Here is an 18,381-nt window from a genome sequence, read left to right on the forward strand (position 1 = left end):
ATACAAACCAGATGCTGGCAGGTAATTGAGTTGGCAGGTGGCTGGCGTCACTCTGTGCCTCCTTGTTTGCTGACCACACTGCCAGGTTCTCATGACATTGCCTATCACAGTTTGTCTATCAAAGTGTGAGAAAGTAGATGCAGATGAGCTAGGCTAGGGTGTGTGCACCTGTCCATTTGCGGACCTTTCACCTTTTATTACATTTATAACCATTCTCAACGGCAGCTTCTCTCATGCATTTGGTACATATGAGGCCGGCCCATATAACTTATAGCGTACACAGGGCTTTGATAACCTTTACTTATCTGGATTAATACTTATCGGATATGTGCCCTTTTAGCTGTCTAACTCTTCAGTCCCGAACTAAGAGGCTGATTTAGAGATGGAAGCAGCTGCGCGTCTATATGCAGCTGCCACGTACATCTGGTCTGCAACCCTTCTCCTTGCGGCAAGATGATTGACATCGCTGGGCACTCAGGGGATGGCGACGCAGCATATCGTTGGCGTGGCGGGCAAAACGGGGGCGTGCCAGGAACGTTTTCGGGGGCGGCTGCGTTTTGTCACATGCAGACGCTCAGAATTAAAAAATGGCGGACCACATGACAGCGCAGCCAGACTGCTCTGCCAGGAGTCAACCTTAATTCCATGCCCTGCATATGCAGCGATCTGTGTCTATTTCTGAATGACCCCCCAAATTCAGATTGAGGGCACAAAACTCAGTGCATGAGGCATCTATTCATGTATAGAAGAGATACATATTTTATATACTATACTATACTAAACTTCTATTGCAAGAAATATACCAGCACTTGGCATAATCCGGTGAGCAACGCCTGATTAATTTTCTGATAACATCTGACATGTACCGAAAGCCATTTCCTTTTTCTCGGACGTCCTAGTGGATGCTGGGAACTCCGTAAGGACCATGGGGAATAGCGGCTCCGCAGGAGACTGGGCACAAAAGAAAAGCTTTAGGACTACCTGGTGTGCACTGGCTCCTCCCCCTATGACCCTCCTCCAAGCCTCAGTTAGATTTTTGTGCCCGACCGAGCTGGGTGCAATCTAGGGGGCTCTCCTGAGCTTCTTAGGAAAAGTTAGTTTTAGGTTTTTTATTTTCAGTGAGACCTGCTGGCAACAGGCTCACTGCATCGAGGGACTAAAGGGAGAAGAAGCGAACCTGCCTGCTTGCAGCCAGCTTGGGCTTCTTAGGCTACTGGACACCATTAGCTCCAGAGGGACCGAACACAGGCCCAGCCTCGGAGTCCGGTCCCAGAGCCGCGCCGCCGGCCCCCTTACAGAGCCAGAAGCAAGAAGAAGTCCGGAAAATCGGCGGCAGAAGACATCAGTCTTCACCAAGGTAGCGCACAGCACTGCAGCTGTGCGCCATTGCTCCTCATGCACACCACACGCTCCGGTCACTGATGGGTGCAGGGCGCTGGGGGGGGGGGGCCCTGAGCAGCAATATGAACACCTTGGCTGGCTAAAATACATCACATATAACCCCCAGGGCTATATGGATGTATATTAACCCCTGCCAGATTCCTAAAAAAAGCGGGAGAAAAGTCCGCCGAGAAGGGGGCGGAGCCTTTCTCCTCAGCACACTGGCGCCATTTTCCCTCACAGCTCCGCTGGAAGGACGTCTCCCTGACTCTCCCCTGCAGTCCTGCACTACAGAAAAGGGTAAAACAAGAGGGGGGGCACTAATTAGGCGCAGTATAATATAAACAGCAGCTATAAGGGGAAAAACACTCTGTATAGTGTTATCCCAACATATATATAGCGCTCTGGTGTGTGCTGGCATACTCTCCCTCTGTCTCCCCAAAGGGCTAGTGGGGTCCTGTCCTCTATCAGAGCATTCCCTGTGTGTGTGCTGTGTGTCGGTACGACTGTGTCGACATGTATGAGGAGGAAAATGATGTGGAGGCGGAGCAATTGCCTATAATGGAGATGTCACCCCCTAGGGAGTCGACACCTGAGTGGATGGGCTTATGGAAGGAATTACGTGAAAGTGTCAGCTCTTTACAAAAGACGGTTGATGACATGAGACAGCCGGCTACTCAGCTTGTGCCTGTCCAGGCGTCTCAAAGACCATCAGGGGCTCTAAAACGCCCGCTACCTCAGGTGGCAGATACAGACGCCGACACGGATACTGACTCCAGTGTCGACGATGAAGAGACGAATGTGACTTCCAGTAGGGCCACACGTTACATGATTGAGGCAATGAAAAATGTTTTACACATTTCTGATAGTACAAGTACCACTAAAAAGGGTATTATGTTTGGTGAGAAAAAACTACCTGTAGTTTTTCCTGCATCTGAGGAATTAAATGAAGTGTGTGATGAAGCGTGGGTTTCTCCCGATAAAAAAGTGATAATCCCTAAAAGGTTATTGGCATCATACCCCTTCCCGCCAGAGGATAGGGCATGTTGGGAAACACCCCCTAGGGTGGATAAAGCGCTCACACGCTTGTCTAAACAGGTGGCACTACCGTCTCCTGATACGGCCGCCCTTAAGGAACCTGCTGACAGAAAGCAGGAGAATATCCTAAAATGTATATACACTCACACGGGTGTTATACTGCGACCAGCAATCGCCTCAGCCTGGATGTGCAGTGCTGGGGTGGCGTGGTCGGATTCCCTGACTGAAAATATTGATACCCTGGATAGGGACAGTATATTACTGACTATAGAGCATTTAAAAGATGCATTTTAATATATGCGTGATGCACAGAGGGATATTTGCCGACTGGCATCAAGAGTAAGTGCGCGGTCCATATCTGCCAGAAGAGGGTTATGGACGCGGCAGTGGTCAGGTGATGCTGATTCCAAAAGGCATATGGAAGTATTGCCTTATAAAGGGGAGGAGTTATTTGGGGTAGGTCTATCGGACCTAGTGTCCACGGCAACTGCTGGGAAATCCACATTTTTACCCCAGGTAGCCTCTCAACATAAGAAGACGCCGTATTATCAGGCGCAGTCCTTTCGGCCCCATAAGGGCAAGCGGGCAAAAGGCTCCTCATTTCTGCCCCGTGGCAGAGGGAGAGGAAAAAGGCTGCAGCAAACAGCCAGTTCCCAGGAAGCCCTCTCCCGCTTCTGCCAAGTCCTCAGCATGACGCTGGGGCTCTACACGGACTCAGGCACGGTGGGGGCCCGTCTCAAGAATTTCAGCGCGCAGTGGGCTCACTCACAAGTGGACCCCTGGATCCTTCAGGTGGTATCTCAGGGGTACAAATTGGAATTCGAGACGTCTCCCCCCCGCCGTTTCCTAAAGTCTGCCTTACCGACGTCTCCCTCCGACAGGGAGGCGGTATTGGAAGCCATTCACAAGCTGTATTCTCAGCAGGTGATAATCAAGGTACCCCTTCTGCAACAGGGAAAGGGGTATTATTCCACGCTGTTTGTGGTACCGAAGCCGGATGGCTCGGTGAGACCTATTTTAAATCTAAAATCTTTGAACACTTGCATACAGAGGTTCAAAGTCAAGATGGAGTCACTCAGAGCGGTGATCGCGAACCTGGAAGAAGGGGATTATATGGTGTCTCTGGACATCAAGGATGCTTACCTCCATGTCCCAATTTACCCTTCTCACGAAGGGTACCTCAGGTTTGTGGTACAGAACTGCCACTATCAGTTTCAGACGCTGCCGTTTGGATTGTCCACGGCGCCCCGGGTCTTTACCAAAGTAATGGCCGAAATGATGATACTCCTTCGAAGGAAAGGAGTTTTAATTATCCCTTACTTGGACGATCTCCTGATAAGGGCAAGATCCGAGGAACAGTTGGTAGTCGGAGTAGCACTATCTCAAGTAGTGCTGCGGCAGCACGGTTGGATTCTCAATATCCCAAAATCGCAGCTGATCCCGACGACACGTCTTCTATTCCTAGGGATGATCCTGGACACAGTCCAAAAAAAAGGTGTTTCTCCCGGAAGAGAGAGCCAGAGAGTTATCCGAGCTAGTCAGAAACCTCCTAAAACCAGGCCAAGTATCAGTGCATCAATGCACAAGGGTCCTGGGAAAAATGGTGGCTTCCTACGAAGCAATCCCATTCGGCAGATTCCACGCAAGAACATTCCAGTGGGACCTGCTGGACAAATGGTCCGGATCGCATCTTCAGATGCATCGGCGGATAACCCTGTCCCCAAGGACAAGGGTGTCTCTCCTGTGGTGGTTGCAGAGTGCTCATCTTCTAGAGGGCCGCAGATTCGGCATTCAGGACTGGGTCCTGGTGACCACAGATGCCAGCCTGCGAGGCTGGGGAGCAGTCACACAGGGAAGAAACTTCCAGGGCTTGTGGTCAAGCCTGGAGACATCACTTCACATAAATATCCTGGAGTTAAGAGCCATTTACAATGCTCTGAGCCAAGCAAGACCTCTGCTTCAAGGTCAGCCGGTGCTGATCCAGTCGGACAACATCACGGCAGTCGCCCACGTAAACAGACAGGGCGGCACAAGAAGCAGGAGGGCAATGGCAGAAGCTGCAAGGATTCTTCGCTGGGCGGAAAATCATGTGATAGCACTGTCAGCAGTGTTCATTCCGGGAGTGGACAACTGGGAAGCAGACTTCCTCAGCAGGCACGACCTCCACCCGGGAGAGTGGGGACTTCACCCAGAAGTCTTCCACATGATTGTAAACCGTTGGGAAAAACCAAAGGTGGACATGATGGCGTCCCGCCTCAACAAAAAACTGGACAGGTATTGCGCCAGGTCAAGGGACCCTCAAGCAATAGCTGTGGACGCTCTGGTAACACCGTGGGTGTACCAGTCAGTGTATGTGTTCCCTCCTCTGCCTCTCATACCCAAAGTGCTGAGGATTATACGGCGGGGAGGAGTAAGAACTATTCTCGTGGCTCCGGATTGGCCAAGAAGGACTTGGTACCCGGAACTTCAAGAAATGCTCACAGAGGACCCGTGGCCTCTACCTCTGAGAAGGGACCTGCTCCAGCAGGGACCCTGTCTGTTCCAAGACTTGCCGCGGCTGCGTTTGACGGCATGGCAGTTGAACGCCGGATCCTAAAGGAAAAAGGCATTCCAGACGAAGTCATCCCTACTTTGATAAAAGCCAGAAAGGATGTAATTGCAAAGCATTATCACCGCATCTGGCGGAAATATGTTGCGTGGTGCGAGGCCAAAAAGGCCCCGACGGAGGAATTTCAACTGGGTCGATTCCTGCATTTCCTGCAAGCAGGAGTGTCTATGGGCCTAAAATTAGGATCCATTAAGGTCCAGATTTCGGCCCTGTCGATTTTCTTTCAGAGAGAACTGGCTTCAGTGCCTGAAGTCCAGACGTTTGTTAAGGGAGTGCTACATATACAGCCTCCTTTTGTGCCTCCAGTGGCACCCTGGGATCTGAATGTTGTTTTGGGTTTCCTAAAATCACATTGGTTTGAACCACTCAACACTGTGGACTTAAAATATCTCACATGGAAAGTGGTCATGCTGTTGGCCCTGGCTTCAGCCAGGCGTGTGTCAGAATTGGCGGCTTTATCCTGTAAAAGCCCTTACCTGATTTTTCATACGGACAGGGCAGAATTGAGGACTCCTGCTTCTAAGCAGACTATTGCTCGCTGGATTTGTAGTACAATTCAGCTTGCGCATTCTGTGGCAGGCCTGCCACAGCCAAAATCTGTAAAAGCCCACTCCACAAGGAAGGTGGGCTCATCTTGGGCGGCTGCCCGAGGGGTCTCGGCTTTACAACTTTGCCGAGCTGCTACTTGGTCAGGGTCAAATACTTATGTGAAATTTTACAAATTTGACACTCTGGCTGAGGAGGACCTGGAGTTTTCTCACTCGGTGCTGCAGAGTCATCCGCACTCTCCCGCCCGTTTGGGAGCTTTGGTATAATCCCCATGGTCCTTACGGAGTTCCCAGCATCCACTAGGACGTCAGAGAAAATAAGAATTTACTTACCGATAATTCTATTTCTTGTAGTCCGTAGTGGATGCTGGGCGCCCATCCCAAGTGCGGATTATCTGCAATACTTGTACATGGTTATTGTTGTTGTGAGCCATCTATCCAGAGGCTCCTCTGTTATCATGCTGTTAACTGGGTTCATATCACAAGTTGTACGGTGTGATTGGTGTGGCTGGTATGAGTCTTACCCGGGATTCAAAATCCTTCCTTATTGTGTACGCTCGTCCGGGCACAGTATCCTAACTGAGGCTTGGAGGAGGGTCATAGGGGGAGGAGCCAGTGCACACCAGGTAGTCCTAAAGCTTTTCTTTTGTGCCCAGTCTCCTGCGGAGCCGCTATTCCACATGGTCCTTACGGAGTTCCCAGCATCCACTACGGACTACGAGAAATAGAATTATCGGTAAGTAAATTCTTATTTTTGACGCTTGGTTCAAGTCTTTCACAACTTTACAACTTTATCAAAATAGCATTGTATCCTTATTATGGCAGTGTTGTACATCCTGCACAGACCATGAATTATACATGTGATAAGTTTTTATTTTTCCTTGGTGAAACAGGTCTTGGCAGCAATGTGTTTTCACCTTTTCTTTGCACTTTCTTCTTTTGTACTTGAAGGCTGGATAAAGCCCAGGAAGAAAACCGAAATGTCGCCGTAGAAAAACAAAACCTAGAACGCAAATTAATGGATGAGATTAGTGATGCAAAGCGGGAAGCACAGCGGCTCCGAGAGCTGAGAGAAGGGGCAGAGTGTGAGCTCAGTAGGCTGAAATATGCAGAAGAAGAACTAGTCCAGGTACAACATCACCCCTTTACTCTTGTCCTTTCTTTACTCCTTGCACTAAAACTCTCTCTAGTGTAACCACTTACAGTAAGTCTCTAATAAGGTAACTCTTACAATGCTGGTTATATCTGAAGGGTTTCTGTACTAGAGAACTATGACATCTGGTTTATTTAGAGCACTATTTTATGTTTAGATGAAATGAAAGATCTGTACATCATTTTTAGGTGTTTTACACCAGACCCTTTCAGCGCCACTCGGGAACTGTCGCTTGTCCACAACATTCGGGTTCTACAGATAGCATTGGAGGTCAAAATGCGTCATTATGTTCTGAGTTGTTCTATGGGAAATGAGCTATCCGTGGCATGTGCCTCACTTTATATACACACTTACATAGGGAGGGAGGACTGGAGGGGCAGTGAAATTTAACCTGGCAATACAGAATAGACGGGGACTGAAGCCGTATTAATTTGCACGGTGTTGTGTGGCTCTTAGAGAAATAGGTTTAAGAGAGCTTAAAGGGAAAAATACACCAATGAATAAACAAAATGGTTAAGTTGCTAAGAAAAGGGCAATGTAATAATGCCGCTGGTTTGGGACGGGGGAGGGGGGAGGCAGGGTTTCTAGACAGTTACATAGAGGCATGTGTAGTGCAATCTGTTGCTGTGCTTTCAGTCACGAATCAACTACTCCTAATACATATTAGATTTGTTTAGAAAGAAAAGAAAACTCATCCGTTTGCTGCTTTGCTGCACGAGTACTTAATTGGTCACTTTATTGCTGCACAATAAATCTTCACTATTCTTACTGCATAGCTGTCTAGCCATTGAAGCAAGTAGATTACCTTGTAATTATTTTAGACTTTTAATTTTAACCATTAAGGGTGATTGGGAATCATTCTAAGCACTGAAGGGGTTAAAATAGGAGAAAACTTACAGGTACCAGCTTTATATAGTAGATGTTGCAGGGGGTGAGGGCTTAATAGTCTCATAGCACCAAGGATGTGATGATAACTGCAGACCTTTACGAAAGTCAGAAAGGAGATAAAGCATTAAAAGTGCTCTTTCTCCCCGATCCTGGCACCCTCAGACAGATATGTACCCCTGGTCCTCACTTTCAATTATGTGACCCATGAGACCATTTTCTCTGGTAATCACTAGAGAACACCCCTGCTCTACAGCAACCATTATGGAGTCCAGAGATAGGGGAGAGGTTTCCAATCCTGGCTTTAATAAATTCAGGTGAACCCAATACCAAAATTCATGTGCCATATAATTTACACCTGTACTTACTCATGTACATACTCGCCCTGCGTCATTTACACATGTACATACTCGCCCTGCGTCATTTACACATGTACATACTCGCCCTGCGTCATTTACACATGTACATACTCGCCCTGCGTCATTTACACATGTACATACTCGCCCTGCGTCATTTACACATGTACATACTCGCCCTGCGTCATTTACACATGTACATACTCGCCCTGCGTCATTTACACATGTACATACTCGCCCTGCGTCATTTACACATGTACATACTCGCCCTGCGTCATTTACACATGTACATACTCGCCCTGCGTCATTTACACATGTACATACTCGCCCTGCGTCATTTACACATGTACATACTCGCCCTGCGTCATTTACACATGTACATACTCGTCCTGCGTCATTTACACATGTACATACTTGTCCCGCGTCATTTACACCCGTACATACTTATATCGCGTCATTTACACCTGTACATACTTGTACCGCGTCATTTACACCCGTACATACTTGTCCCGCGTCATTTACACCCGTACATATGTGTCTCGCGTCATTTACACCCGTACATGTGTGTCTCGCGTCATTTACACCCGTACATGTGTGTCTCGCGTCATTTACACCTGTACATGTGTGTCCCGCGTCATTTACACCTGTACATGTGTGTCCCGCGTCATTTAACCCACTTTTGGGCTTCTTAGAGAAATTCACCTGAAAATTAAATTTATTTTTGGGTCAAATTCTACTATTTAAATACCCCCCAAGTGCATGATTATTTGTTAGGAGAGGTGTACTGGAGGCACACACAAAATACAAATTTGATTGGAAGTGCTGGGTAGAAAACTACCCACCTGGGCGGAAATTGGTTAAATACCCTCAAGTGCATGATTATCTGTTGGGAGAGGTGTACTAGAGACTCTGCTCTGTCCTCATATTTTTTCCTTTACCAGAAAGCCACCTTTTCAGGTACTCAGGGGGGTAACACACACAAACTACAAATTTGATTGGAAAGAGGATTGCGAGTTTGTCTTGCAGATGCAGATCTCTGTGCAGATTCACTGTGAAACGTCTCGCAGGACCCAACTCTCTCTTAATTGAATTCACCTCATGCTTCCGTTGTTGAATATATTTCTTTAATTGTGATTAATGTCTGATTAACATAGTTAGGAATGGCATAGGAGCTGATTCAGAGTTGTACGATATTGCACAGCTGCAAGGAAGCAGCAGTCGTCTGGTGTAAATAGACGCCTCCTGCTGGCTTCCGTGATCTTCTGATGCATCTGAAGACGCACCATCGGGTCCCTCTGCGGGACCAGTTGTCATCTGAGTAGCATTCAGGTAACTCAGATTTCTGTCTCCGATCTGCAGCCGAGGTCGCAGACGTTTCCGGACACGGACTACGGCACTTCCAGAAAGGGGTGGTGGACCCGGTTGTTGCCCCTTTCCTGCTCCCAAATGCCCGCAGTCTGTCAATCAGTCTGGGGTTTAGGGGGCACAGAGTGCGAGGACGTAGGACCCACTCTGCGCAGCCACTACGAGTCTTGCACATGCGCAGTGTCCCCACCATAGGACTTATAAACGATCCATGAGGTTAGCGTACAAGTCTTTATCAGCCCCATAGTTAATAATATATTAATAGTTATAACGAGCAGTTAGCAGGCTTTTACTTATATATAAATATGCTCTGTGTGTAATTTGTGCCTAGATGAAGTAAAGAAGTATGTGCTATTTGTAGGTTCGCATGGCTTTGAGAAAAGCTGAAAAGGAATTTGAGCTGAGAAGTAACTGGTCTGTCCCTGATGCTCTGCAGAAGTGGCTGCAGCTAACGCACGAGGTGGAAGTGCAGTACTATAACATTAAGAAACAGAATGCCGAAATGCAGCTTGCAATTGCCAAAGAGGAGGTAATGGCAGTTTCTACTGTATTTGCCAGTGTTTAATGTCACACACCATTATAGAGCGTGTCGTAATGAATAATTATAAGACACCATAATGCAAACATTTTATATATTGTTTCCACTGAAATGCTGAGATTTTTGCATCCTTTCGGCGGGTAAAAATATTATTTGCGGCAGATAAGTGCATGAGCCCAAACAGGTTGCTTTTTAAAAACAGATCTATCTGATATTAGCAGGGGAGATGGGCACATGTGGTTTGGGCGTGACCAGAGAATGCCTGTCTACTCGGGCATGCACATGTATGTTTGTAGCAAAATCTGACCGAGCTGCTCGGTGTATGGGCACCCTAACAGTGGGATGCAGTTAAATGCTGGTGGTCGGGATCCCGGCATTCAGGATACAGACGGCAAAATCCTGACAGCTTACAGCCAGAATCCCCGCTCACCAGGGCTATTCCCACTCGTGGGTGTCCACATCACCCAGGGAGTAGGAATATATCCGGTGGCAAGTGCAGCGAGCCACCGATCCCATAAGGGGACTCTTAGCGCTCGCCCCGCTGCCGGCATTCTGGCGGGCGGGATGCCTCTGTCTATATTATCACAGCCGACATCCGGACGGGCCGGTATAACGTATGTAACCCCTAATAGTCACTTCCATGTACTAGTAGTGTTTGTTTAGAATCCAGTGCCGATATGTACTGTAGTGCCCTATCCATTCATAACACTTACAGCTAATACAGCTTCTGTAATGGCGAGATTGCAGTTTATCAGTCTTGGGCCTACCTGATTAAATGTGTAGCAGGTAGCTCGTTGTCCTCCTGCCGTATGTTTTCTAGACCTCCTGAATCAAATAGATTTAAGGCAGTTGTTCATTTTTACTTCTCTATACACATGGTTGTGTAACCACACCACAACACTCTGCAGCACTGCATAGTCTGCATCACAAATCATCCGTAAAAGAGATCATACGTAACAAGTCATACATAAAACCGGGAAGTCCGGTCACCAGAGTTCTTAATCACACCCACTTACTGCAGAAAGTTCACCAGCTTTGTGTGAAGTGATGTAGAGCCTTCCTGCTGGAAGCTGGGAAGATCCAAGAGCTGCCCATCGGCTCCTTTGGATAGGGGAAACCTACTACCGAGAGGATGGGTGATACTTTTAAGGATTTACCAAAACATAAAATAAAAAATCATTTAATTCAAAGTTAAATGCAATAAATATCTGCGCGTCCCCTTTATGGCGGAATAGGTGAGTGTTCTGCTGCCACAAAACCTAACCAGTTCTCCCTCCTGGTAAGTAACACAGTATATAATATGAATAAAGTTTTCAGCACTGAACACTGCGGGGATGGGGTGGTTATACCTGCGGAATACACCCATCTCCACTACGTAGGGTGGCTCAGCACTAACTGGACATAAAGTGTGCGGGGGCACCAAGAACCGGACCTCTTCAATACTTTTAAATTTGAGCCATTGAGGCTAAGGATAACAGGTCTTGGGATTTTTTACACACCCTTTAGGTATTTACCTAAATCCCAACATATGGTTTTCTTGAATGTACAGTTTATTATTTATATTATGCAGAATTTTTTTTTTGTCTCTCAAACAGACCAGACGTGGTGTGTAAAACTACATTGTCATTACTATTACTGTGAATCTATTTGTGGTTATATTTATGAAGCCACAAAAACGGAGACTAGTATACTTACCATTTATATGTTTTCAAATATTTACTGTAGCAAATAAACACTAGGGTATATTCAATTAAGGTCGTAACTGCCATCTTGTCGAAAAGATGGCAATTTTTGACTTTTTCAGGTCGGAAGGGGTTCCGACCTATTCAGTCCTCAGCTTTTTTATTCGACAAGTCGGGAAATTTGACTTGTCGAATAGTACGTGAATTGGCGGTATAGCTGCCGATTCACGTGCTTCTGAGGGAAACGGGGCCAAATTCGACCGGTTTTGGCCCCGTTTCCGACCATCTCAGTTCGACTTAAAAAAAAAAGTCGAACTGAGATGAGGGACCTGAGAGGAGGAGACGGGGGACAGCAGCGCTACAGCACAGCGCTGCAGGAGGATGTGGCACAGCCTCCGCTCACGGCAGCGTCCACCCGGCTCCAGCAAGTGAGGTCCCACTTGCTGGAGCCGGGTGGACGCTGTCATGAGGTTTGGCAGCTGTGCCACATATTCCTGTTGCGCTGCTGTACCCCGACTGGCCGCGGATGTCCCCCGTCTCCCCGCTGCTCTCCCCCCGCCCTCCCCTCTCCGGTCCCTCATCTCAATTCGACTTTTTTAAAGTCGAATTGAGATGTGCATTGAATAGCCCTTGTCGGATCCATTCCGGCACATGCATGTTGGAATGGATACAACCTCAATTGAATATACCCCTATATAGAATATTCAGTACACGTAGTAATCTATTCTCTTCATATTCTTTTCTACTTATACCCAGCTTTGCCTACCCCATCTTCCTCTGCAGTGTTCAGCGCTGAAATCGGTATTCATATTATACATTTAATTCAAAGTTACTTGATGGAGTTTCCTGGCACGTGGAATAAAGGAGCACCTGTATGGGCTAACCCAGATCCACTTGTGCAGGCGTATGATTAGGCCACTCAGCGCAATTTGTGTCCTAGGGGTTGATTTATCAACAAATTTGATCATACTAAAACTCGTGTATAATAAAATGGGGCTCCAGCCAATCCGCTCCCAACTCTCCTTTTTCAAACACATGACAGTTAGGAGCTGATTATCTGGAGCATAATTTATCATCTGCATTAAAAGTTTAATTTGCTATATTGGAAGCAGTCTGTTTTCCCCAATCAATGTACCCCATTCTTACCTATGGGAAGCGGTTTAAATACCGCTAGTCCGGATCCCGGTGATCACAATACCGACGCCGGAATCCCACCGCCGCTGGAATACCAGCACCACAGGCTATTCTCCCTCTGTGGGTGTCCACGACACCCATAGAGGGAGAGCATGCACAGCGAGCCACCGTGCCCTCAAGGGGCTTTTTAGCGCTCGCCCAGCTGCTGGCATACTGGTGGCCGGGATGCAGGTGTCGGTATACTGACAGCCGGCAATTCATACCGAACCCTTACCGATAGGTCATAATACAAAATAAATCTATGCAAGGATGACATTTGCTGGAAAGTTTCAAACATTATTTTATTGTTATTTATGTAAGAGTTAATATTTGGCAGAAGCTTGTTTCAAGGTTTAACATATGTCATCAAATGATCATAAAACAGAGGGTTACTATTAATTTGGTCTGAACATGAATAAATAATGTTTTAAACTGAGAGGACTTCAACACAAATGAATGAAACTTGCTACAATTTATCTTGGTGCTGTTTATTAAGATAAATCACAGCTCTCTGTCAGTACAAACTTCTCTCTGAATCATCGTTCTCTAGGAAAGGATTAAAATCCTCATTTAAATTGACTGGCTGATTAAACTTTGTGGGTACATTATTTCTGGATAGGCTGAACAAACTTTGTTTTTTCTCTAATGCCAAGAAAATGCATTTATTTCAGAACCCCTTTTCTACTGAAGTGCCGAGTCCGGCACAATATTTGGAACACTGTTCCAATCGGGCCAAACCCCATTCGCACTTCGGTTCTGACACAGTTTATTTCCGGGTTGCCACCGTTTACACTACACGGGTACAGTCTGTCTTCTCCCAGCTCTTGGAGTTGACATCTCCAAGTGGCAGGAAATCTGGCTCTCCCTATGCTCTAACCTTACCCTTGGGTCAGATAACCCGTGTTACCCGTTTACACTTCAGCTCACCCAGGTTCTTCCCGGGCAGATCCTACTAGCTACCTGTGAAGGATTGCTGGGTCACTCGACCCAGGTTTTCTTTTTGTTTTTGAGTGTGCTGTTTCCACTGCCAAAAATCCCAGGTTGATGCGTGTTCACGTGCAAAAACCTGGGATTTTCATGTCCGTGGAAAAGGGGTATAACTTGGCTTACCATACAATCCCTTTAAACTGGAACACTCATGGATTACACAGGTTCTGTGGCTGATTAAAACCAGGTGAAATGCAGGCTTGAGGTCAGCCAGCCACAGAATCTGAGTAATTCATGACTGCCCGATTATAGAGCTGTGTGGCAAGCCTAGTTATAAGAGACCACATGTATGGAGGCCCTTTTAGACCAGTTGTCCCCAACGGCAGTCCTCAAGTACCCCCAACAGTTTATATTTTCCAGACTACACCTGTCCAACTGCTAGGTGACCTGGAACACATGAACTGTTGAAGGTGCTTGAGGACCGAGGTTGGGAACCACTGTTCCAGACCATTATCTTTACTTCATTGCAAAGATAATTGTACCAGACTGGTTAATGAAGGGTTAAATAGCGGTTGGTCATCATGGCTAAGTTTGGGGAATCAGTATGGTGTCTGCACTGTTTGAGGCTGATGGGCACACTTCATATAGCATTAAGGTGATTAGTGGCCTTTGTGTTGCCGCTGTGTTTTTTTTTTTTTTTTTAATTGATGATTTGCTCAGAAAGTTTCCTGTCCTCTTCTCGGATTAGGAGACACTGGCCATTATTTGCTGTGGTGAAAGTATAATAAAAATATATATGTAATAATTTCTTTTTATTTGTAGCAGTTTATATATTGTAGTCGTTTTGGGATGTTGTGTGAACGTACTCAGGCATGTGGTAACAATGGTGGAGTTTATTCTTGATTACCTGTCCTCTACATGCAGAGTAAGGCTCATGCAGCACATCAATGTCCCCCAATTACTATTCTACACCGTAATCATACTCAGTCCTCCCAGTTCTGCGGTGATGGTGATGGTTCTGGCTATTTGATGCTGCTGGTGAGCCTTATCAAATGAAGAGCAAGCACACCAGTAGTCTTCCTCTCAGCTATCATTTGTGTTTTAGGCAGAAAAAATCAAGAAGAAGCGAAGCACAGTTTTCGGAACACTGCACGTTGCGCACAGCTCATCTCTGGATGAGGTGGACCATAAAATTCTTGAAGCAAAGTAAGTATTTGTCACTGTACATGTAAACACTTAAGATGGATGCACACTTTAAGATTATCTGTCCAATCTGACTGGTTGGAATGAAAATCTAGCAATTGCTCCCAAAATCCAGAAAATGGACAAAAACAGTTCGTATAAATTGGTTAAATCAAACGAATTTATTCAATTTGTCTGAATGATAATTTTTGTCGGTTTTCCAGGGTATGGGAGCAAATGCTTAATTGTCATTGGCTCCCATACCTTACCAGACTTTCGTTCCATCCAGAAAGATTCTACAGATAATCTTATAGTGCAGAGCTGGCCAAACCAGTCCTCGAGATCTACCAACAGTTCACATTTTCCAGACCACCTATCTGGTGCACAGGTGTAGTCATTACTAATTAAGATGTGCTGCATTCATTCCTAACTGGCAATTCTACAGATCTCCAGGAGGCCTGGAAAGCATGAACTGTTGGTAGATCTCAAGGACCGGTTTGGACAGCCCTGTTATAGTGTGTATCCAGCTTTAATGCCAGAATCAGAGGTGGACGTAAAGTGTTTGCATTGCTCATGTCTGTGTAGTTGAGCGACTGTAGTGCAGCAAATGCATCCTGGTGATCTTGTGACAGCGGCTGTAATGCAAATTTGTACACCAATTGATTGAAGTGGTGCCCATTTGTGTATGTATACGGGGGTAGGGGGCATATTTCCTCAGATCCCCTGTCTGAATAACATTGCCACCAGTGAATCGGGTCATTAATCATGAACTGTGTAACAATTTCTGCTGCATTTCCTCTTGCGGTCACCCAACTTTCACCATCGGGGGAGAACAGTCGCAATTAAATGACCAATAACCAATCACAACATTGTTTATGATGGCAGGCTATTAACAGTCAGTATACCTTAATGAGCCGATAGCACTTACCCCACGCAGTGTAATCATGGCAATCATTTTCTCTTCTGAACCTTGTGTTATGGTGATTGTTGATGTGCGCTTATAAAGCAGAGTAAATTGTTTGGTATAAAGTGTACGGAGTACAGTCCTGCTGTTCTCAGCTGGAAGACATGTGTAGCCCTTATGTCCATACATTATATGGAAAGAGGATGCAGGAGCATAACCAGAAGTCAGCTGTGGTGTCCAACATGTGGTTGAGTGGTCATTGACCATTGTTATTACAAAGCAATGTTCATTTTTTTGTCCCTTACACAATATGCACTTTTATTCATCAGGAAAGCACTTTCTGAGTTAACCACATGTCTGCGAGAGCGGCTGTACCGGTGGCAACAGATTGAGAAGATGTGCGGTTTTCAAATAGTCCACAATTCTGGTTTACCAAACCTGACATCCACTCTGTACTCTGAACACAGCTGGGTGGTTATGCCCAGAGTTTCTATTCCTCCTTACCCGATTGCTGGGGGAGTGGATGACTTGGATGAGGATACACCTCCAATTATTTCCCAGTTCCACGGTATGTAGAGTCTCCTGTCGGCCTTTATTCATATTGACCAATAATTGCCATTCTTTCTGTTTAAAAATGGCCAAGCATCTGTTATGTGTGTTCGTAGTTAGGGGCAGCTAGATTTACTGCACGGAGTACGTAGCTCTAATTACATATTTTAAAAGCAATCTGCAGCAGAAATGTTTAGTTGTTCTTGTCTGTTCCCATAAGGGTGGTGGTTCACAGCAGCGATGCAGCTTCCTGCATGGAAAGTACAGTGCTTACAATTAAATTGTTCTTTAGACACATTGAAGTAGCAAAAAAACAAAACCAACCCATAACTTCCCTTTATTCGCGTAATGCAAATGAGTAATAGCTGTATTTTCCCAGCATTTGTACACACTGAGCGAAAAATGCTCTAGGATAGCAGCATAAAAATTGCAATGGATTTAGACCAATAATATCCTACATGTTCTATGATTTCACTTGTAAACAGAGCCACCTAGTGTCAGCACCAAGAGCCAGAGACCATCTACCATGTACATATTACCGTCCAGAACTGATAAAGTATGGAAGCCTTAGTAGTAATAAAAGTTGAAATAATGTTTTAATTTGAACCTTCTTAGGCTCCGTCCATGTACTTGCAATGTCACTAATGTGTACTACATGTTTTTGCTGTGGTACGCTTAGAATTCCTTTCCTGTCTCTAAAGGTTCCATCATAAAATCTCATGGAACATTGGCAAGGAGCAGCAGCATGTGTCGTCCTCGACGTAGTGTTATTCCACCGTCCCCCAAGTCTCCGCATGTTCTCCAGTCACCTGATCCAGATATCCTCTCGGTATCCAGCTGCCCTGCTCTATATCGCACCGAGGAGGAAGAGGATGCAATATATTTCATTGCAGAAAAGCAGTGGTATGAGAAATTTTGTCACGCTAATATACTTAAAAGGTATATTGTATACAGATTTAAGTATACATTGAGAAACACAATTGCATGTATTAAAATAACAGCGGTGGCCAATCTCTGTCCTAAGGGACCCCTGACAGTCCACGTCTTCTAGATCTCCTAGCTGGTGCACAGGTACGTTCATTACGAATGGACACTTTTTTTTTTTTTTTAAAGCTACACAGGTGGTCTGCATAAAGGGAATTGTTAAGAACCCTGAGTACAGAGTTTGGCTTCCTCTACATTACAGCATAAATAGATGTACATGTGATTCACAGACACATAAGTATGAAAGATGTACAAAGATGCAAAGACCGGCACTGAGCCCTTTAACAGAGCAATGGTCTGATTTAAAAAGACCAGACCTTTGCTTATTCATGTCACTGCCTATAGGACAATTTTGGTACATTCACAAATTACCTGTTTAGCCAATTTATACCCCTTGTATCCACCATAATCTAGAAACATTGGCACATTCCCAATTGAACATTGCTTTTCGATACGGTGTAACAGCTGTTGCGCAATAACTCAGCTCTAAACCAGTTTATAGTTATACATCCAAACACATCACACTTATAAACTTTTTAAGATACTGAGTGCCGGATTCAATTAGCCGCAGTCTATTACCGTGGACCAGTTGATCTGCCTGGTCTTTTCATTTAGAGCCTGTGGCAGTCTGCAATCAGCCTGCAGATTTCTGTTTGAGACTGAGAGAGGCTTGAACAGAAATACGCATTACGTGCCATTAGCGTGGGTAACGCAAACACGTTAGCTCATTGCTCCAGGTACTTAACCCGGATTCTGAGAGTTAATGCTCATTGAAAAGGTGCTGTAATTAAATAACCCTGGATCATGGGGCTACCAGCCTTTCCCCTGCATTGTAAATCACCATGGATAATTGAATCTGGCCCTAAATTGGCATGCTTAGGACTGACTCACAGTGAGTCTAAATGAATCAACCCCGGAGACTGACGGCAAGAGAGAGATCAATGAAATGGCTTATTTCTTTGTGACCAGTTTGGCATAAATGGTTTTTTGGGTTTTTTTTGTAATGCCCAAAACTTTGCATTTTTGCTTTAAGCCGTTCTTCACAGTTATGTTCTGTGAACATTGTTTTCCCAGGAGATGCTACCATGAAATCTTTAGCTGTAGAATCA

General features: G+C 45.6%; 1 protein-coding gene across 2 annotated transcripts in view; it reads left to right on the top strand.

The window, feature by feature from the left end:
* Nucleotides 1-18,381, top strand: part of STIM2 (stromal interaction molecule 2) — a 197,652-nt gene that overhangs the window by 176,910 nt on the left and 2,361 nt on the right. Inside the window, exons 7-11 of one of the 2 annotated variants that reach the window (XM_063922212.1) lie at nucleotides 6,526-6,703; nucleotides 9,695-9,862; nucleotides 14,759-14,859; nucleotides 16,069-16,307; nucleotides 16,990-17,227. In XM_063922212.1, coding sequence (XP_063778282.1) covers nucleotides 6,526-6,703; nucleotides 9,695-9,862; nucleotides 14,759-14,859; nucleotides 16,069-16,307; nucleotides 16,990-17,227 — 924 coding nt within the window. The remainder of the gene's footprint in view (nucleotides 1-6,525; nucleotides 6,704-9,694; nucleotides 9,863-14,758; nucleotides 14,860-16,068; nucleotides 16,308-16,989; nucleotides 17,228-18,381) is intronic. The other variant, XM_063922221.1, reaches the window with a different exon arrangement.

This window comes from Pseudophryne corroboree, chromosome 1 (assembly GCF_028390025.1).
Source record: "Pseudophryne corroboree isolate aPseCor3 chromosome 1, aPseCor3.hap2, whole genome shotgun sequence".
Classification (NCBI taxonomy): domain Eukaryota; kingdom Metazoa; phylum Chordata; class Amphibia; order Anura; family Myobatrachidae; genus Pseudophryne; species Pseudophryne corroboree.